The sequence below is a fragment of the Musca autumnalis genome, unplaced genomic scaffold (genome assembly GCF_047663935.1).
Source record: "Musca autumnalis isolate F117 unplaced genomic scaffold, ASM4766393v1 scaffold_5, whole genome shotgun sequence".
Classification (NCBI taxonomy): Eukaryota; Metazoa; Arthropoda; class Insecta; order Diptera; family Muscidae; genus Musca; species Musca autumnalis.
In genome coordinates, this window is record NW_027412088.1 from 171,414,355 (window position 1) to 171,437,109 (window position 22,755).

At 38.5% G+C, this 22,755-nt stretch overlaps 1 protein-coding gene and 1 long non-coding RNA gene across 3 annotated transcripts in view; one reads left to right on the forward strand and one right to left on the reverse strand.

Annotated features, from left to right (window-relative positions):
- The window catches only part of Nipped-A (Transcription-associated protein Nipped-A), a 43,115-nt gene extending 27,384 nt beyond the window's left edge, over nt 1–15,731 (reverse strand). Inside the window, exons 1-13 of one of the 2 annotated variants that reach the window (XM_073988480.1) lie at nt 15,329–15,731; nt 15,077–15,262; nt 14,547–14,741; nt 14,319–14,485; nt 14,016–14,251; nt 13,581–13,953; nt 13,438–13,516; nt 13,232–13,375; nt 12,570–12,770; nt 11,892–12,509; nt 8,234–11,828; nt 7,883–8,042; nt 3,394–6,196 (exon numbers count right to left, since the gene is read on the reverse strand). In XM_073988480.1, the coding sequence (XP_073844581.1) occupies nt 3,394–6,196; nt 7,883–8,042; nt 8,234–11,828; nt 11,892–12,509; nt 12,570–12,770; nt 13,232–13,375; nt 13,438–13,516; nt 13,581–13,953; nt 14,016–14,251; nt 14,319–14,485; nt 14,547–14,741; nt 15,077–15,262; nt 15,329–15,565 (8,994 nt within the window). In that variant the 5' untranslated portion in view covers nt 15,566–15,731. The remainder of the gene's footprint in view (nt 1–3,393; nt 6,197–7,882; nt 8,043–8,233; nt 11,829–11,891; nt 12,510–12,569; nt 12,771–13,231; nt 13,376–13,437; nt 13,517–13,580; nt 13,954–14,015; nt 14,252–14,318; nt 14,486–14,546; nt 14,742–15,076; nt 15,263–15,328) is intronic. The other variant, XM_073988481.1, reaches the window with a different exon arrangement.
- The window catches only part of LOC141406519 (uncharacterized), an 85,370-nt gene that overhangs the window by 55,623 nt on the left and 6,992 nt on the right, over nt 1–22,755 (forward strand). The window lies entirely within an intron of this gene.

Consider the following 22,755-nt stretch of genomic DNA (forward strand, 5'->3'; position numbering starts at 1 on the left):
ACGCCTTAAGGCATGAGGAAGGTGTACAAAAATTCTTTAAAAATCCACGCCTTAAGGCATGAGGAAGGTGTACAAAAATTCTTTAAAAATCCACGCCTTAAGGCATGAGGAAGGTGTACAAAAATTCTTTAAAAATCCACGCCTTAAGGCATGAGGAAGGTGTACAAAAATTCTTTAAAAATCCACGCCTTAAGGCATGAGGAAGGTGTACAAAAATTCTTTAAAAATCCACGCCTTAAGGCATGAGGAAGGTGTACAAAAATTCTTTAAAAATCCACGCCTTAAGGCATGAGGAAGGTGTACAAAAATTCTTTTAAAATCCACGCCTTAAGGCATGAGGAAGGTGTACAAAAATTTTTTAAAAATCCACGCCTTAAGGCATGAGGAAGGTGTACAAAAATTCCTTAAAAATCCACGCCTTAAGGCATGAGGAAGGTGTTCAAAAATTCCTTAAAAATCCACGCCTTAAGGCATGAGGAAGGTCTACAAAAATTCTTTAAAAATCCACGCCTTAAGGCATGAGGAAGGTGTACAAAAATTCTTTAAAAATCCACGCCTGAAGGCATGAGGAAGGTGTACAAAAATTCTTTAAAAATCCACGCCTTAAGGCATGAGGAAGGTGTACAAAAATTCTTTAAAAATCCACGCCTTAAGGCATGAGGAAGGTGTACAAAAATTCTTTAAAAATCCACGCCTTAAGGCATGAGGAAGGTGTACAAAAATTCTTTAAAAATCCACGCCTTAAGGCATGAGGAAGGTGTACAAAAATTCTTTAAAAATCCACGCCTTAAGGCATGAGGAAGGTGTACAAAAATTCTTTAAAAATCCACGCCTTAAGGCATGAGGAAGGTATACAAAAATTCTTTAAAAATCCACGCCTTAAGGCATGAGGAAGGTATACAAAAATTCTTTAAAAATCCACGCCTTAAGGCATGAGGAAGGTGTACAAAAATTCTTTAAAAATCCACGCGTTAAGGCATGAGGAAGGTCTAGAAAAATTCTTTAAAAATCCACGCCTTAAGGCATGAGGAAGGTGTACAAAAATTCTTTAAAAATCCACGCCTTAAGGCATGAGGAAGGTGTACAAAAATTCTTTAAAAATCCACGCGTTAAGGCATGAGGAAGGTCTAGAAAAATTCTTTAAAAATTTACGCGTTAAGGCATGAGGAAGGTCTAGAAAAATTCTTTAAAAATCCACGCGTTAAGGCATGAGGAAGGTCTAGAAAAATTCTTTAAAAATCCACGCCTTAATGCATGAGGAAGGTGTACAAAAATTCTTTAAAAATCCACGCCTTAAGGCATGAGGAAGGTGTTCAAAAAATTCTTTAAAAATCTACGCGTTAAGGCATGAGGAAGGTGTACAAAAATTCTTTAAAAATCCACGCCTTAAGGCATGAGGAAGGTGTTCAAAAAATTCTTTAAAAATCCACGCCTTAAGGCATGAGGAAGGTGTACAAAAATTCTTTAAAAATCCACGCCTTAAGGCATGAGGAAGGTGTACAAAAATTCTTTAAAAATCCACGCCTTAAGGCATGAGGAAGGTGTACAAAAATTCTTTAAAAATCCACGCGTTAAGGCATGAGGAAGGTCTAGAAAAATTCTTTAAAAATCCACGCCTTAATGCATGAGGAAGGTGTACAAAAATTCTTTAAAAATCCACGCCTTAAGGCATGAGGAAGGTGTACAAAAATTCTTTAAAAATCCACGCCTTAAGGCATGAGGAAGGTATACAAAAATTCTTTAAAAATCCACGCCTTAAGGCATGAGGAAGGTGTACAAAAATTCTTTAAAAATCCACGCGTTAAGGCATGAGGAAGGTCTAGAAAAATTCTTTAAAAATCCACGCCTTAAGGCATGAGGAAGGTGTACAAAAATTCTTTAAAAATCCACGCCTTAAGGCATGAGGAAGGTGTACAAAAATTCTTTAAAAATCCACGCGTTAAGGCATGAGGAAGGTCTAGAAAAATTCTTTAAAAATTTACGCGTTAAGGCATGAGGAAGGTCTAGAAAAATTCTTTAAAAATCCACGCGTTAAGGCATGAGGAAGGTCTAGAAAAATTCTTTAAAAATCCACGCCTTAATGCATGAGGAAGGTGTACAAAAATTCTTTAAAAATCCACGCCTTAAGGCATGAGGAAGGTGTTCAAAAAATTCTTTAAAAATCTACGCGTTAAGGCATGAGGAAGGTGTACAAAAATTCTTTAAAAATCCACGCCTTAAGGCATGAGGAAGGTGTTCAAAAAATTCTTTAAAAATCCACGCCTTAAGGCATGAGGAAGGTGTACAAAAATTCTTTAAAAATCCACGCCTTAAGGCATGAGGAAGGTGTACAAAAATTCTTTAAAAATCCACGCCTTAAGGCATGAGGAAGGTGTACAAAAATTCTTTAAAAATCCACGCGTTAAGGCATGAGGAAGGTCTAGAAAAATTCTTTAAAAATCCACGCCTTAATGCATGAGGAAGGTGTACAAAAATTCTTTAAAAATCCACGCCTTAAGGCATGAGGAAGGTGTACAAAAATTCTTTAAAAATCCACGCCTTAAGGCATGAGGAAGGTATACAAAAATTCTTTAAAAATCCACGCCTTAAGGCATGAGGAAGGTGTACAAAAATTCTTTAAAAATCCACGCCTTAAGGCATGAGGAAGGTGTACAAAAATTCTTTAAAAATCCACGCCTTAAGGCATGAGGAAGGTGTACAAAAATTCTTTAAAAATCCACGCCTTAAGGCATGAGGAAGGTGTACAAAAATTCTTTAAAAATTTACGCCTTAAGGCATGAGGAAGGTGTACAAAAATTCTTTAAAAATCCACGCCTTAAGGCATGAGGAAGGTATACAAAAATACTTTAAAAATCCACGCCTTAAGGCATGAGGAAGGTGTACAAAAATTCTTTAAAAATCCACGCCTTAAGGCATGAGGAAGGTATACAAAAATACTTTAAAAATCCACGCCTTAAGGCATGAGGAAGGTGTACAAAAATTCTTTAAAAATCCACGCCTTAAGGCATGAGGAAGGTGTACAAAAATTCTTTAAAAATCCACGCCTTAAGGCATGAGGAAGGTCTAGAAAAATTCTTTAAAAATCCACGCCTTAAGGCATGAGGAAGGTGTACAAAAATTCTTTAAAAAATCCACGCTTTAAGGCCTGAGGAAAAATCCACGCCTAAAGGCTTGAAAATTAAAAAAAATCCACGTTTCTATGCCTTATAACGAGAGCCTTCAGCTTGTCTGTGAAGGCAGCCTCCGGCTAGTCTATGTCTCCTATGGTTCATAAACACAATCGTCAGCTTTCTCAAATGGAACCTTCATCTATAGCTTTATGATGGCCTGTGGATGCTCTCTAAAAGCTCCCTTAAATTACCTAAATTACCAAAAAACTGATCTCTTACTCACCTGGAAACAATCCACAATGGGTACTGAGGGTATGGTGTAAATCCGTGACAGCGTCTCTTGGCAGACACCAGTCAAATTATGTTTTCTTGCAATTTTACCAAAATATATAATGGCCTGGGCAGAGGCATGCACACCCAACATGGTGTTACCCTGATCCGGTTGTTGCTCCAAATGTTGGGTAATAATTTGATAGTGATGTTGACGCCATGTAAATATATCCGACCAGTGGGAGAGGTCATCAGCAATGACGGGTAAACGATTTCTCCATGTCTTAACAATGGCCTTCATATCATGCAGCGAGGTGTTGCGGGATTGTAGCAACCCTTGATGTATTTGACTCGCCTCGTGCAGCTCAATTATCTGTTGGGCAGCTTGAAGATATTGCAAATGGATGTGGGAGACAATATGGGGCAATCTACGCCATTCACGTATACAAAGGCCGGAGGCAATTTCCACATATTTCTCTACATTGGCCAATTGGCGATCATCCGGATGTAAGATGGCCAAGAAACCCTTATATAAATTCACCTTGTAGCCGTATTGTTTGGAATAGGCTTGTTCAATTTTGAGTAGGGCCTTTTTCATTAAATTCCAATCGGGCACCCGCCAAGCACTTTCCATGATGAGGATTTCATGTTGTTCACGATTTGTTTGGGCATAATCCAAGAGAATGTCCCATTGATTGAGTTCCTTGGCACAGCGTATCCAATGATTTTCCCACAAGGCAATTTCACTGTTCATGTGGGAATTGCATTGGCCATTGGAAAGGTCTTCCTTGAATTTTGACATTACCAAATCATATGCACCCTGGGCCTCTTCAAAGAAACCCATTTGTTCATAGGCAATGGCTAGATTGGTTTCAGCATATTGGGCATATTTCATCCAGAGACCAGCCCACAAATCCTCCTCATGCATGGCAGAATACATGAGGGAGAGGGAGTCATGGACCGTGGCTTGGTTGCCATTGTATTCATGCTGCTGATCACAGTAGTCCATAAAGGTTGTTTGATTACTGGGGTTGACTTTGGAGGCCATCTCCTCCAAGACCAATGTCATGCGATGCCACAGATTGTGGGCCTTGCCCAAATAGGTACAGACATTGGGTGGTATGTAAATTTTGGGATTACAGTGTGTCAAGCCTTCAACGAAAGTGTTAATGGCACTGGGAGAGCAATCTTTTTGTATGATATTTGTGCCGGAGGCCAAGAAGGGTATGACCTCTTTGATAATGGTTTGCTGTTGATCTGCATTGAAAATGTTCCATATCCTAGGGAAAATTGCCAACCACACAGACTCCGCAAGATTGGTGTCCATGTGGCAGAGTTGGGAAGTGGCCACCAGCAGTTGGTCAGTGCGTATCTTACGATTGATTTCCAGGAATTCAATTTGCCGATTGATTAGCTTGCAGATTTTCATTTTCCTTGCCGGCAGCAAACGTTCGGTGTCGGGTTGCTCATTTTGAGAATTGATAAATTCCAAATTAACATCCACATCAAACTCCTCATCCTTGTCATCCACACTTTGTGGCATATCCATGCAGTCAGATTGGGAAGAGGTGTAGATAACAAATTGACTCTTCTCCTCATTATCGGCCATGTTGATAATGCTGGTGATACTGGGTATCTTGTGCATATCATTGGAATTTTGTATTGCTGTCATGGTATTGGCGGTGAGAACCAGCAATTCAATGCACTGTTTTATCCAATAATGGGTACCAATTGAATCCCATGCCTGCGAGCAGATGATATACAGCAAACGATCATGTAAACGTCGGCGCATTGAGGCATCGATTATTTCAAAGAACTTGGCACGAATGGTGGGATTTTGACTACGCAACCCCGTCAAGAAGGCGCCCTCCAGTTTTGCACTCAGTTCCGTTTGCTTCAAATGTTCATCACGATATATGTAATTGATCATTTCCAGAAATTGTATGTGCAGCTCACTTTCATCGGAGAACTTCTTCTCCACACACTGCATTAGCTTAACCAGCAACACGGACTTCTCTCTTATCGAAGGTATTTGCACCACAATATTTTGATCCTTTACCCTCACCCAATCATCCAACATTTTGATGATACACTTGATGATCTTAGCGTCCATACTCTTTTCAATGAGGCTCACAATAATGCTGCCGATCAGCAGCTTTCTCACCTCCACACTCATAATGACAATACGATTTTTAATCATATCCAACGAGAGTATCAACAATTCCAACGACAAATGGTTACCCTCAACGGATGGCATTGCCTGCTGGGTATTATTTTGCATTGCAATGTGATCCTTGGTCAAACGATTCAGTACTCTTATAAATTGGACCATTAAACGGTCTATATAATCGGGATTATTGACACAGCAAGCCTTTAGTATCATCAGGGTGCCAAACAACGAAGATGGATTGGGTTGTGGTTGTTGACTTTTCTCATAGAATATCAAATTATCACCAATCATTTTACTTATGGCAGTATAGAGAATATCCAAATCTTCGTTTTTATGCTGGGCATCGGGTGGGAAGATGGTCATGAGTCGTGTTATCAAGCCATGCATTAGACGTACAATTTTCGTGTTTTGATGTATAATGCAGGCCGAGAGGCCTTTTTGTATGGGCCTTATAATCGTCAGCAACTGTTCAGGTTTCATAATTGTACTCAGGAAGGTCAAAAAGTCCAGAGCTGTACAAATATTGTTAATATTTGTATGGGGAGATTCAATTGTGGTGAAGATTTTATCCATCCAGGTTAGTTTCAATTCGAAGGGCTGAGGCCAAACATCAGGACGCATAGCGGTTTTTAAAAGGATTATGCATCTGGAAAGAAAAGAGATAAGGGAAGTGAAAAGTTTTGAATAAAACATGGAAAATTAGGAAAATTTCTTCAAGGGTCCTAGGCCAATAAACTTGGATTTTCTTTGAGGACCCTTGGCCAACAAGTGTGGATTTTTAAAGACAATTTGTTCAAGGTTGCCTAGGCCAACAAGTGTGGATTTTTAAGGACAATTTGTTCAAGGTTGCCTAGGCCAACAAGCGTGGATTTTTAAGGACAATTTGTTCAAGGTTGCCTAGGCCAACAAGCGTGGATTTTTAAGGACAATTTGTTCATGGTTGCCTAGGCCAACAAGCGTGGATTTTTAAGGACAATTTGTTCATGGTTGCCTAGGCCAACATGCGTGGATTTTTAAGGACAATTTGTTCAAGGTTGCCAGGCCAACAAGCGTGGATTTTTAAAGACAATTTGTTCAAGGTTGCCTAGGTCAACAAGAGTGGATTTTTAAGGACAATTTGTTCAAGGTGGCCTAGGCCAACAAGCGTGGATTTTTAAAGACAATTTCCCAAGGTGGCCTAGGCCAACAAGCGTGAATTTTTAAGGACAATTTGTTCAAGGTTGCCTAGGCCAACAAGCGTGGATTTTTAAGGACAATTTGTTCAAGGTTGCCTAGGCCAACAAGCGTGGATTTTTAAGGACAATTTGTTCAAGGTTGCCTAGGCCAACAAGCGTGGATTTTTAAGGACAATTTGTTTAAGGTTGCCTAGGCCAACAAGCGTGGATTTTTAAGGACAATTTGTTCAAGGTTGCCTAGGCCAACAAGCGTGGATTTTTAAGGACAATTTGTTCAAGGTTGCCTAGGCCAACAAGCGTGGATTTTTAAGGACAATTTGTTCAAGGTTGCCAGGCCAACAAGCGTGGATTTTTAAAGACAATTTGTTCAAGGTTGCCTAGGTCAACAAGAGTGGATTTTTAAGGACAATTTGTTCAAGGTGGCCTAGGCCAACAAGCGTGGATTTTTAAAGACAATTTGCCCAAGGTGGCCTAGGCCAACAAGCGTGAATTTTTAAGGACAATTTGTTCAAGGTTGCCTAGGCCAACAAGCGTGGATTTTTAAGGACAATTTGTTCAAGGTTGCCTAGGCCAACAAGCGTGGATTTTTAAGGACAATTTGTTCAAGGTTGCCTAGGCCAACAAGCGTGGATTTTTAAGGACAATTTGTTTAAGGTTGCCTAGGCCAACAAGCGTGGATTTTTAAGGACAATTTGTTTAAGGTTGCCTAGGCCAACAAGCGTGGATTTTTAAGGACAATTTGTTCAAGGTTGCCTAGGCCAACAAGCTTGAATTTTTAAGGACAATTTCTTCAAGGTTGCCTAGGCCAACTATCATGGAATTTTTAAGGACAATTTCTTCAAGGTTGCCTAGGCCAACTATCATGGAATTTTTAAGGACAATTTCTTCAAGGTTGCCTAGGCCAACTATCATGGAATTTTTAAGGACAATTTCTTCAAGGTTGCCTAGGCCAACTATCATGGAATTTTTAAGGACAATTTCTTCAAGGTTGCCTAGGCCAACTATCGTGGACTTTAAAAGACAATTTGTTCAAGGGTCTGAAATCTTCCAGTTCATCTGATCTCTGATATACCAACAAGAAGAATGTCTTAAGAAATGTTAAAGTTGTTCTCGAGGTCTAAGCAAAAACACTAGTCTTGCGGCTTCCGAAAACTTACCTTCTTGACAAATTATCACCCGAATTAAGTATGCTGGGTTGATTATCATTGACCTGACATGCCAAACGTATAAGGAAATTCAATACGGTGTCGCAGTGAACCTTGCCAATAGAACGGCTGCTTTCATCCATTTTGGAGCTTATGGAGGCATCGGCGGTACCTGAGACCAAGAGAGGAAAGTTAGCAAATTTTGAATACAATTTGATCTGTGGCATTCAGGCATTTTAATTGTAGCTATACTCAATTTTTGGTGAAATAGATGAGTTTTCATTTCATTTTCACCTCTTCCACCAAAATAGTCTTGAGAATTGCAGTCCATTTAAAATGTCCTAATGTTAAAAGACCACTTACTTGTTCTCGGCACAACAGCAGCTTCTGTGTTCAATTTCTTGCGATGTGATTCGGCAAAATCGTCGCCAGCATTACGTTTCACCGATGTCTTATCATCCATTTCATCATCCAGATTGGCATTTAGCTTACTTTCTGTCTCATCCTCTTTGATACGTTGCAATTCCCATTTTATAATGACATCAGCCAATTCGACGGAAAGCTTCTTATGTTCCAAAGATGCATTGGGTGGAAAACCCAAACGTTGCATGTAGTTAACCAAATGGGTAACCAGCTGGTGACGTACTGGGAAATAGACTTTATAGTGACGTACAATAAGTTGTAAAATGTGAAACAGCTGTTGCATGGAGTGACCCTCCTCAACAATGATTTTCTTGGTCCAATGGGTAAGCATGGTATTGCCATCTTCCATGCGTAAGGGCATGGCAGGGGTTAAGACATCCAAAGCTTGTCTTACTACGGGGCGGGCTTCCAAAGCATGTCCTTTCAGCAGTGAGTGGAAGACTTGTAAGACAATTTTCTTGTGTATGGCCAAGCGCGCAATAATGTGCGCCAACAGCAAGTGGCCGTGATAACGTGCCGTGGGATCCACGGAATTTTTACTTAACAAACAAGGCCAGGCAAAGGTCATGAGACGCCTCAACTTATTGCCTTGTATACGATTATTGGCATCACCATCATGTATGTGTTGCGAGGCTCTTTCCACCAGCAAACAGGCGAATTGCAACAGAGCAATGCGCACAGCATCATCCTTGGCATAGGGTTTCTCGGGATCAAAGACTTTACTGTTGATGAACACCGAGACAATATTGGTTTCATCTTCCTGGAACTGGGTCGGAGGAGCACCGATTAATTTATTGCCCTCCCCTTTGTCAAAACTGGCCACAAAACACGGTATTAATATGGAGGTAATAATTTTGGCCTTCAACTCCTCCGACAGTGAGGCATTGTTGAAATTTTCAATAAAATAAAAGAAGGCTTGACGTTTCCAATAGACCGTATAACTTTGGGCCACAGTGTTTTGTAAGAAATCCCGGAGGAAATAAAAATCGGGTATAAAATGCAAGCAAAGGGCCCGTGACAGCTGGAACAGTAACTCGATTTCATTGGTATTGTGTGAGAAGTATTTGAGTAAAATCTTTCCAACCAAATGCCATTTATAGCTGATGACATTTTCTTGGCAACTGTTGCTCAGATTGTATTGCCACAACTGTTTGAGGCAGTTGATGAGGTCTGTTTGCACCGCAATCCATTGATCATCACATTCCATGACGGTGTATACAATCTTTATGGCCTGTTCCTGTACCTCTTGTTTTTGTTCATCGTTCATAATGGAGCTATCGATTTGTCCACAACTTATCAGGCGTATAAGGGCCTTGATGCATTTCGGGGTCTTTAAGGCGGCATGGAAAGGTTTGCCATCTTTGTGTTTTAATAGATAGATGAAAAAGCGATTCCACTGGGCATCCACAATGTACACATCGGAGAGGAAATAGTCCACAGTTTGATTGGGAAAACGTAAAAGGAATTTCAATAGAGGTGCTCGATAGGGTGATGATGATTCAATCATAAGATTCTTTTCAGTTTGCAATACCAATTGGCAGAGATTTTCAATGTATTTGGGGGTGGCTGCGGTAATTTGATGGAACATTTCGATGAGACACACCACCTTTTGTTCATATTCTCCTCCACGTATGGCAGCAAAGAAATTACCCCCCTGCTGACCCTGCTTACATATTTGTATTGACATTTCCAGCAGATTGCGACACAGCTCAAGGATTTGTTCACTTAACTTTTCATTGAACATGTGGGGGAATAGTTGGGTAAAATAGGAAAGACGCTTGGTGGCTGTTAGCGTCAAATTCCTATAGTCACCTAATATCATCAGCAATGGACGTATACAATTGTGTATTTCCTTTTTGTCAATTTGTATGCCGGCATTGAAACTTTTCATGCACTTAAATGCTGCCTCTTGAAGCTCCGGTTTCTTGTGATCCATTAGCTTGAATAGGATATTGATAATCTTATCTTTATGTTGACTATCGGTAATGTAGTGGCATGCAGCCAAAGCCCTCAAGGCACTTATACGCAGTGGCACCAAATTGGTTACATTCTTGTAACAATCCAATTTCATTAGAGTTGAATCCTCAGCCTCGGACAGAGTCAGTAATTCATGGAAGAACAATTTATGATAACTGTTGGTAAGATCAATGGTAAAGAGTCTCGGCTCTAGGGTAGTGCAAAAGGTGTTACCCTCCATTAAGCCTATTTGGGCATTAACTGGTTGATGTCTCAGCAAATGCTTCTTGGGTGGTATAATATCAGCCAATACCTCTTTGTGGGGATCCATTACTTCTGAGACTGTGCGGTTTTGCAGCTGGGCAATATATTTCAGTGAAGCCATTGATTCTTGTCTTACCAAGGTATTTGGACTTGTCACTTGCCTACACAATTCATGGACCACATCATAGGTGGCCTTGGTCCGAATGGCGGTAATCTCTTCACTCGTTTCATGTTCCTTGGGTGCCATACATAAATCGAGCAGGGAACGTAAATTGGTTTTGGCAATATATATGGCACCATTAGATACCTCACCTTCCAAATCCATTAAGACAAACATAAACGCCTTTACAAAGGAGAACAGATGCTGATAGAGGGAGCGTGGTGAAAAATGTTGATAGAGGAATTGTATGGCTTTACAACCCCCCACCTTGGCATACCAAGGCCGTTCATAACACAAAGCTGTCATCTTCTCAGCCAAATATTGCATCAAAGGCAGGCGACAAGCCCTTTCCTTGCTGCCCAAAATATTTGCCGCTGTATCCAATATCAAGCCAATACAAAGTTGCCCCGGTTTGCACAATTCCTTTTCCTCATGGCCCATACAAATTGCCAGGGCATCCACCAATACCAACGGATCTATGCCATTCAAAGAATAGTACTGTTTAACTGGAAAGGGGCCCGCCTGCTGGGCAATGGCAATCATGGTGAAATGCCGGGCAATTGCCACCATTATAGGAAAGACAAATTCCCTTAAATCTTTGGTGGCAGAGGCCACAAACATTCCCGTCAAGGCATTTTGCAAAGTCTTACGTGCCTGATAGTCCTCGATTTTGTTTTGATTCACCGGAACATTGCCAATATTGTTCTCCAGAAAACTGGGATGCAGGAAGAACTTTTGCAAGGTGTGTTTTTCATCATCCAAGTTAATGGAAGCGGCCAAATAGCAGCGTATCACCTCCCAACTTTGTCGTCTATAAAAGGAGTCTGTGGCATTTGAGCTGAGGGCATTAAATGCCGTCTCAATGGCTTTGTCAATGGGGAAATCTATGGGTTTTTCATGTTCCTGGAAATAGGCCACAATGGAGGTGGGTTGTATTTCACTGTTGGTATACTGTATGGATTGGGGTTCGGTCATCATTTTACGATTTCCACCACCAAATTTACCCAAAACACGAAAGGCCACCAATGCTGCATTGTCTTGATTGCGTAGAGTTTTCCACAAGGCTTGCATGAGGGCAGCTCTCACGGGTTGTATGTGATCGTACAGGAAGTCTGGTTGTAAATTGTCCACACATAGCTCCAGTGTGCGCAGACCCTGAAAATGGAGAACGCAATTTTCTTAAAATAAATACAAAATTTGATTTTAAATCTGTCTTACCTGACTAACCAATGTGGCTGAACCATTGAGGGCCGATACCAAGGGATCCATTAACATTGGCAGGTAGGGTAGCAGAGAAGACAACCTCACGGGTACCGTAAGGCAAAGTTCCACAAAAAGATCTTTCATGTGTTGCTTGTGGAAACCACTTTGCAAACGATTTAAACCTTCCAAAAGATTTGGCAATAAGGGTAAGAACTCCTGATACAACAAATCATGAGAGCCACCACCAATGGAACGAAACAGGGCACGCAGTAAAAGAAAGTAATTATAAGGCTCCTCAGCTGTCAAGGCCAGTTCCATTGATTGATTAACAATACTGTGCAGGTGAGGCTTTAGCATTTGTTCATTTTCCACGGGGAACAGACTCACACTACCAAATACCAATTTGAAGAGCCGTAAATAGAGATTTGATCGCTCCACATTGGTGCCCATTTCATGCATTTTACCCAATAGATATTCCACCAGGACAGTGGCAAACAGCGGCGACGTTTGAGGATTGGCCAAAAAGCTATTTGCCACAATTTGTAGCGAAGGATTTTTGTGTATCCGCTCTACCATAAAATCAATGGTTGTGGCAAAGACTTCTTGGAAATTTTGTGGATGCATCATGAGAAACTGTAAAGGGAAAAGAGATTTGAAGAGAAAATTTAAAAATCATGGGGTTAAGATACTCACTATTCCACTGAAATGTTCCAAAACTTCTTTCTCCTCCTTGGTCCTTGGTACACCACCAGAAGGTTTCAATTGATTTGCTGCATTTATGGAATATATATCCAAGGCCTCCATGGCCCAGTGGACCAAATCAATGTAGATACTAACTTCATAGGGTTGAAAGATTTTCTCCTGCTTGATTTTGGTTACATCCACTGAGGGGGACTGAAAAAAGAAGTAGAAACACTTTGTTAGAAAAGGAAGAGATTATCTATAGGAAATATTGCCTCTTCCTTGTGAGTTTAGGCTTTCTGCCGTTTCAACTTCAAGGGGAGAGTGAGAAAAATCACGAGGAAACAGGAAGAAATAGTTTGATAGAAATGAGGAGATAAATAAAGGGAAATGTTCTGCCTCATTCTGAAGGGAAAATTTCCGTGAGTTTTGTCTCTCCTTCAACGGAAGGAAGAAAGTGGAAAAACTCATGGCGAAATGTTCCTTATTATTCCTCGTGAGCCTTGGCCTTCTGTCGTTTCAACTTTAAGGGGAGAGTGAGAAAACTCAGGGGAAAGAAGAAAAACTTTGTTAGAAAACGAGGAAAGAATCAAAGGGAATTGTTCAGCCTCATTGAACCGACAACAGCCCCTAATAATTTTATAAGCACAAACGGGATTTAAATCAGCTTTTACCTTGGAACTAACAAAACCCCAGGTTATGGTTTTTACACCTCCCACCAAAGTCTTTACCAAGCTGCGATATTCCACAATGTTCAAAGAGCACAGCATTTGGTTTCCGGTCAATTGATTTTTGGCAATTGAATCGGGAGTATTGTCCTGGAAAGATATTAAAGAAATATAAGAGCAAATGTGCATTAACAAGGGAACAAACCGCTTACCATAATTGCTGGAGGTTCCTTATTATCCAAACCCGCTGAATTGGAGGCTGGAGATGCCGCAGCATTGGATTGGGCTTTCCTAAAGGACACAAAGAATACGTATATCATCAAATGTTTCAAAAATGGGCCTTCATCACACTTACAATCTCTGGGTTATTGTGGGCAAGGTGATTTTGGCAATAGTTTGAAATTTGTAGACAAAAACCTTTAGCAAGGTGGTGAGGAGATTTCTAGCCTTAACTGGATCCATTTCACTGTGCTGCCGAACACAATCAACCAAATTGAGTAGCAATTTACAAGACATTGTTTGTATGCCGGTGGCCAAAGATTCATCATGGACATTTTTTGAAAACAACTTTATGGCCTTTTCCAAAACATCCAAACTCAGACTTTGTCGTACATGGTGGGCCAAGTCGGCCAAGGTGGAATAGGCCAAGGGGCGTATGGAGTCCAACGTAACACCCTTGCCAATTAATAAATCCTCATCGAAAAGCCGTTCAATAGAGGGTATGAATTCTGTAAAAAGTTAAAAAAGTTTAGGATGAGAGCCTTATAAAAATATGTGTTGGAGTCCATACTTTGTCTTAGATCTGTGGCAAAAATGTGCCTTGCTGCAATCAAAAGCTCCTTTCTCAAATGGGCCGCCTCCTTGGGACACAAATGCATGAGGCTCAATATGCCACTCGTCACCGAGGCTGAGTGATTCATAATATTTTCTTGGAACAACCTTACAATATAGGCCAAAAAAGACAAGGTTTTGATTTGGGCACCCATGAAATCAATGAAGATTTCCTTGTTGAAGAATTGGGAGCTTCTAAAAGCAAAGCAAAGAAAAATAAGATTAGTTTTTAAATTGTTGGGAAAATATTCATCCAAATCACCTGTGCACCGTGGAAGGTTGTAAATTAATGGTTGTCATGATCAATGGTATAAATTCAGAGACTTCTTGATGTACTGCATTCTTGTAGATTTGATACATTAATACCACAATAATGGGCAGTTCTTGTAAAACTCTGAGAGACAACATGCCACGAGGCAGGAGGTTGTACTGAAATAGGAAAAAAGTTAATTAGGAAGATGAGGTTCCATTGCATTGTCTGTTGCCTTACCATTTGAAATGTTACCGGATCTGTGGGATTTTCAAGATGAATTGTCTTAATGACATAGGTTTCCGATAACAGTTGTTCCATATTTAACTCCTTGAGATCTTTGATTTTAATTTGTTGTGTGGGTTCAAAGATTTTATTCATGTGATTCGGCAGTTCGGTGTAGATTTTCTTAACCAAAGCCAGGAATTGTTGAACCTGTAAGGAAGAGAAGGATGTCATTAAATAAAGGAATATTGTATGGAAAATAGGCAATAAATTAGAGGGCTTCACATGGACATTTTCAAGGCCTGGGGACCCTTGGACAAATTGTATTTAAAAATACACGGTTGCTGGCCTAGGTTTCCTTGAACAAATTGTCTTTAAAAATCCTCGCCTGTTGGCCTAGGCAGCCTTGAAGAAATTGCCTTTAAAAATTCGCCCCTCTTTGTATACCTACTTTTGAAGGACAAAGGTGTTGCTTGCACCCTATTTATAGAAGAAAAACCTTACGAACCATCTTCGATGTGTAGTGCCATTTATTCCATACATACCTCATTATTAAAGGATGGTCGGAAATTTTTGTGCAATTCAATGATGATGCGCAGGCAGACGAGAACATTTTCCTCATTGTCGATTTGTAGGATATTTAACATCAATGAAATAATGGATTTTACATGTTGGCGTAGATTCTCACTTATCGGTAGGCGATGGATCATTTCCAGAATTAATTTTCGCACCTAAACAAAAAAACAAGATTATCATTAGAAAGGGGGCGGGGGAGGCTGGATTTTGCCGACACTTACCTGATGTGCTTGATATTCCTGTATAAATTGTGGCTCACCATCTTGCAGAAAGTGCATAAAAGCCTTTAGGGAATGTTCCAAAAACGAAGGATACGAGGAACTCTGCACAACCACCTCAAAATGTTCACTCAACTCCTGGGCTGCACGCAATTTTTTGTCATCGCTTGCCTTGTTATCTGCCAATATTGTGACATAGCTTCGAAATGTATTTAATTGAAAATTTTCACTATGCGCCATTATTGCGGGAGAGCATTCAGTACATGAATGTGAATAAAAAACTTTTTTTATTTATTTATGCGGTATTTTTTGTATATTTTGTCAATTTTTCCCAATTTTCACTTCACACTTTTTTGCGAACAGACGCCAGAATGACCCTTTTGACGTTTCTGATGTTACACGATATGGCATCTCTGAAACGAAAGAGAGAATACCAAAGACGAACAATAAAGATTTATAATCAAAACAAAAGTGAACAAAAACAAAACATCTGTCTGTCTGATGGAGAGAGAGGTGAGGCATATGGTAACCCTTTGCCTCTCAGCCCCTTCTCTCAACAACAAACTGACAAATAAATTGGGACTTGGCTGCGGAACAGGGTGACTCATAGAACACACAAAATGACATAGATGGTATAAGGTTGATGTAGTCTAAATGCTTTGTTGCGGGAGAGAGAAAACATTATTAAATACAACAAAACCATGGATAACGAATTCCAGAGGTCACCTAATCCCTTTTTTATATTGCAGAAGGAAAATCTAATCAAACATTGAATGCAGAGGAGAGTACTATCTTCGAGGGGTGCTTACAAAATTGACCAGGAACTCCTAGAAGCTAGGACACCCGCTGTCGCCACTGTCGAAAATCCGTACCCAAGATGCCCAGTTGGCTTTACAGAATCGACAACATTCATTCTAACCTCTCTCTCTCAAAAATTTGACAATTTTCATCTGCCATTACGCCAAGTAGGTGAAACAACAGAGGTGTATATAAAAAATTATTAAGAATAGTATACACAGCAGCTGAAAACATCAAAGTCAAAATTGAATACAATGTTTGCGACGCATTCGGGTTGCATTTAACGCTATTGCCAAGTCCGCGTATAGGAATTCCAATTTGTCATCCTACCGTAGGAGTGGGAACCAATTTATCGAGATCAATCAAAAATAACAGAATGAGGTACCGCAAAACAAAGCTGAATTTTGAACATTTTGAGGAATTTCTGCAGCAACGTAAAACGATTTGGAAAACGGTAAACATACGAGAATTTTGGAATGGAGACGTATAAAGAACTCTTCAACGCTGGATTTGCGCGAAATCTGAGGAATCGGAGGGTGGCTGGTCACCCACAAAACGACTTGGCGCCTACAACAAAGTTTGTATGTGTGATTAATAAATTCATCCGCCTATTTTTCCATCATGTCCCTCTGGCAGTGATAATAAGCACTACGCAAAATGCGAATACTTTTACAAAAACTTATACAGTCAACCAAAAAAGTCTACATACACCCAGAAATCTTGAGTTTTAAGGTTAAGGAAGCATTTTTATGAAAATCCAAATACATAGTCCTATTTCATATCCCTAATAAACAATATTAAATACAACAAAAATACATTCCATAATACGAATAACGGTAAATTCTATAAAAATTAAAAAATTAATAGGGAAAAGGTGTACATACATCCCAATGAAATATGGATATTACCGTAAAATTTGTGGAATAAGCTACAGTGAATCACAGTCAAAAGTATCCATTTCACATTCTTTCATTAAAACTGCGATTTCTAAGAGTTAATGATAGCGATTTCATTCTTCCTTTTTATATTGTTACATTAGTGCCTTAACTTAAATATTATAAAATAAAATTAACAAAATTCAGGTAAGTTTAGATAAAAAAAATAAAAATTGTTAAACAACATCGATTTCTACCTCACAGTGAAAAGTATCCACTCTAAAAGTTTTATAGGAGTTTAGCACTTGGTATGACATCCTTTGTTATCCTTTACAGCCTTTAGCCTTTTTGGCAAAAATTTAACTAAATTTTCGGTGCAAGATATCTGAATTTTCCTCCATTCTTCTTGCAATGCACTTTTCGGGATCCTATACTTTTGATGTTATGACTTCTTATATTTGTCTCCCAAATACTCCGTAAATTGCCCATAGGATTCAAATCCCTGGAGCAGGGAGGTGTTTGAATCACTTTTGGACAGTTATGTACAGTGAGTGTCAAAAATATTCGGTTTTAAATTTCACCAATAATAACACCTCAGTATTTTAGAAGCCCATGTCCAATATCCAAAAAACCAAATACTTAAAAAAATGTTGATCCTGTGGCAATTAAAATGTGTATGTAACATGGATCCATGGCAACCCTATAAGCGAGAATAACAAAGAAAACGTTGTTAACCCTGTTTTCTATGCGTCAAAAATATTCGGTTTTTGTAACTTTTGTTAAATATTTTGCCAAAAAACAGGCCATTATCGAACTTTTTCTGCAATAATTGCGAACAGAATCGTTGTTCCTGTGTGCAAAAATATTAAATTTGATAGCAAATTATCAAAATTTAGCGCTAATGAAAAACGCTATCCCAGAAAAGGGAAAACTGGTTATATTTTATTATAAAAACAGCAGAAATGAAAGGAAATTTTGCTTATTTTTGAATATTTAGTCGAATATAGTTGAAATAATGTGCAAAAGTCCCGAAATTATAGAAATAATCGATTTCGTGAAACACATAAGCCAGCCAAAACCAAGGACCGGTAGGGAAGGTAGAGGAATCTTCTGAAAAATTACGGTTAAACCTCCTTTAATTTTCTTGAAATTGGTCACCGAGTCCTAAATGACTTTCAGAAGATAGAAAATATGCACTTACATTCCAAAAAAATCGGAAGGATAAAGCCTTTCATGGCCTTGTAACACATCACAAACCATCGGCTTATTTACGTAACTAAAAATCTAGTTCAAGTTTCGCCTTGATGTACCTTCAAAACGTGATGTACGTCAGAAACTTGGTGAAATGGAGTTAGTTTTGAATGCCTTATCAGGAAAAACAGTATACCACCAAGTTTCCCGCCTTTCTGTGTATTCCAACACAAAAAGTACAAAGGAGCCTCCGGACACATGTATTTATCAATGACTTATGATGTGTTACAAGGCCATGAAAGGCTTTATCCTTCCGATTTTTTTGGAATGTAAGTGCATATTTTCTATCTTCTGAAAGTCATTTAGGACTCGGTGACCAATTTCAAGAAAATTAAAGGAGGTTTAACCGCAATTTTTCAGAAGATTCCTCTACCTTCCCTACCGGTCCTTGGTTTTGGCTGGCTTATGTGTTTCACGAAATCGATTATTTCTATAATTTCGGGACTTTTGCACATTATTTCAACTATATTCGACTAAATATTCAAAAATAAGCAAAATTTGAATTGTGAACATGGAAATAGGGAAACTTAATTTGACCATGGGAATCGAGCATTGTGAATTGTATGAACGGTAGGGAAACTTAATTCGACCATGGGAATCGGGCAGAGGAATCGACAGAGTTGTATCAGCGATGTTTTATATTTTAGCAAACACCCTGTTAATGTTGTTAATGTTGAATACTTTGAAACACTTTGTTTTTCTTTACTAAACATTCACTTGTTTAAATTACATCAATAACGTTTTGAGTTTTGTATTCTATACGTCAGAAGTTTATGTGTATACTTTTTATATTTTTCAAGTTAGTTCTAAAATAAAATCTGAATTCAAAACAACGATTGTTGGCCTCGTGGTATTAATTCAATAAGGATATTCAATAGGTTATGGGCCTATTTTGAAAATATTCCACGTTTAAGGATATCCAAAAAGATAAATACGGAATCGGTTAAAGAATATTAAAGGAAACAATAAGGAATAATTTTTCCAAAGGAATTTATAATTCAAGAACTTTCAAGAATATTCCTAAGGATTTTCAAAATAATCATAAGGATTTTCAAGACTTTTAGAAGGATTTTCAAACAGAAAGGATATTCAAGGATAGAAATTCAACATGGCGGACGCTAAACCAAAATTTTCAAAGCTGAATAATGACAACTACGCTAATTGGAAATTTAAAATGGAGCTTCTCCTACGTAAGCATAATTTATGGAAGCTGGTTATCGAAGGATCTCGTCCGGAACCAAAGCGTGGACAAAATAATGAAATCAGCAACCAGGCTCAGCTTGACGAATGGGACGCTAAGGATGATGAAGCAAGGGGAACCATAGGTTTGCTTGTCATGGATGACCAATTATGACATATACGGAATATGAAGACTGCCAAGGATACATGGAACGCCCTCAAAGAATATCACGAAAGAAACACGCTCACTAATAAGGTTTACCTAATGAGATCTATTTGCAGTTTAAAGCTTGAAGAAGGGGGCGATGCTGTTGCCCATATAAATGCAATGAATGACCTTTTTACGAAATTGAGAGATGTCGGTGAGGAAGCTTTGTCCGATAAATGGAGCACGGCAATGCTTCTGAGTAGTTTACCCGAAGGTTATGATACCCTCATAACTTCATTGGAATCTCGCAAGGAGGAAGAAGTCACATTTGCTTTTGTGCAGCAGAGAGTGATTGCAGAATACGAAAGGCGTGTACATTCTGGTAATTGTGGAAATGATGTAGTTATGAAGGCAACATCTAAAACAGAAATTGTGTGCTATTTCTGCAAGAAACCTGGTCATCAGAAGAAAAACTGCATGAAATACAAAAGCTGGAAGAATAAGCAAGGCAGTGCCAAGAATGGAAACAAGATCAATGCAGTTGAAGAAATAGGAAATACCGAAAATATGCCGGATGAATTTTTATTTAAATTTGGTAAGAACAAGAAATTTACATGGTTGGTGGATTCAGGAGCAACTCGCCATGCTGTAAGCGACAAGAATTTCTTTAATAATTTGGATGAAAATTACAAGAGTTCAATTGAGTTGGCAAATGGCGATTGTGTGTCTATTAAAGGCATTGGATCAGGTGAAATAAAGGCAATAGATGAATTTGGCAATGAACATACATTGAAAGTCAAAGAAGTGCTCTATGCTCCGTCGCTGGTTGGTAACATACTTTCCGTAAGACAACTTACTAAGGACGGGTATGAAATATCTTTTAAGAAAAATAAGTGTTGTATCAATGTTGGAGTTACAAATATCGGATTAGCAGATATTGATGGCGATATGTATATTTTGCGTCAACCGGACATGGTGAATGCGGCATTGCAGCATAATGAGCATTGTATACACCAATGGCACCGAAAACTAGGCCATCGTAATCCGGAGGCCATAAGGAAAATGTTTAAGTGCAATTTAGCGGAAAATTTCAAATTGGTTGAATGTGGAATCAAAGAAGTATGTGAAACATGTGTGAAGGGCAAGTTAACAAGACTTCCATTTCCAAAAGAGTCATCAACAAAATCATCAGCTCCTTTGGATTTGATTCACAGTGATGTTTGTGGGCCTATGCAAACAGTCACACCATCTGGAAAGCGGTATGTAGTAACCTTTATTGATGATTATTCTGGGTTTACTGCAGTAAGGCTGATATCGCGAAAGTCAGAAGTGGAGCAAACGTTTAAGGATTTTGTGATGTTTTGTCGAACAAGTTTCGGTCGTACTCCTAAGAAAATACGTTCAGACAGAGGAGGCGAATATATTGGAAAAAGTTTTCAAATTTTCTTGAGGTCTGAAGGAATAGAACATCAACTTACAGCTCCGTATTCTCCTCAACAAAATGGCAAGGCCGAACGAAAAAACAGAACGTTGATGGAAATGGCTAGGTGTCTGTTAATTGAAGCACAATTGCCGAATACCTACTGGGGAGAGGCGATTTCAACGGCCAATTATATTCAGAATCGGGTTTTCACCAGAACAACGAATTTAACACCGTTTGAATTGTGGTATGGTATAAAGCCTAATTTGGAAAATTTTCATACAGTATGCAAAGTTCATATTCGTACAACCCTAAAAAATGAATAAAATCGTTATTAATTCCATATTTTATGTGCAAATATGAAATAATTGATAGGAATTACCATAACGGAGAAAGATTTAAGAATAACAAAACAAATTTTTAATTTATTCCGTCATTTAGGTATAGATGGCGCCTGTGTGGGTGGCAAAGTTCGTATTCGTACACCTATAAGCTCTATATATTTGGAGTTTTTAAGGATTTTCAAAGCAAAATACCGCACATTTTTGTTCTTTTCTTCTTTTGGAATGCCTCTGCTATAGAAATATGTAAAAATAACGATAATTTTATTAAAAATTTTGCATGAATAAGAAGTCGGACGAATATTTGAAATAATTAAGAAAAATGTGCTAGATATGATTAACTATTGCAGTTTATTCCCGAATTTTGGACAAAAATAGCTAATAGCAGTCCTTCTGTAACAATAGTCGAGGTCTAATATGAAAATAAATGTTATCAGCGTTTGGAAATGCAAAGAGACGTATTCCGGGCTTAGGTAAAGGAAATACATTTTTGGTTTTTACTTGGTAAAAATCGCAAGTTTCGTTTTATATTTGACAGTAAATGTATTGAAGTTTTAGAATACGGTTTCGAAAATCATTTTATGTCAAAAACTGTGAGAAATTATGAAGAAAAATGAAACTGTACAAGTTTTCATACTGTCCGCGTACGACTGAAATTTTACGCTTACTATGAACGAGGGTTATGGCTGCCAAAATTGGGAAAATAATGGTTTTTACTTCTTGAAAATTATATTTCTTTATCGAAGGATCCAAAATGAGTGCAAAAATGTCAAAAGAATGAAGTAAATTGTCCAGGAAAGAACGTGGGGTAACCTTTTGAAGAAATTCATTATTTTCGGGGAAATTTTCATCCTTAAAAAATTGTTATTCCTCGTAATTTCCGATATTTCTTGACATAAAATGATGTTCAAAACCGTATTCTAAAACTTCAATACATTTAATGTCAAACATAAAACTAAGCGTGCGATTTTCACCAAGTAAAAACCAAAAAGGTGTTGACTTTACCTAAGCCCGGATTACGTTTCTTTGCATTTCCAAACGCTGACAACATTTATTTTCATATTAGACCTCGAATATTGGTACAGAAGGACTGCTATTAGCTATTTTTGTCCAAAATTCGGGAATAAATTGCAATAGTTAATCATATCTAGCACATTTTTCTTAATTATTTCAAATATTCGTCCGACTTTTTATTCATGCAAAATTTTTAATAAAATTATCGTTATTTTTACATATTTCTATAGCAGAGGCATTCCAAAAGAAGAAAAGAACAAAAATGTGCGGTATTTTGCTTTGAAAATCCTTAAAAACTCCAAATATATAGAGCTTATAGGTGTACGAATACGAACTTTGCCACCCACACAGGCGCCATCTATACCTAAATTACGGAATAAATTAAAAATTTGTTTTGTTATTCT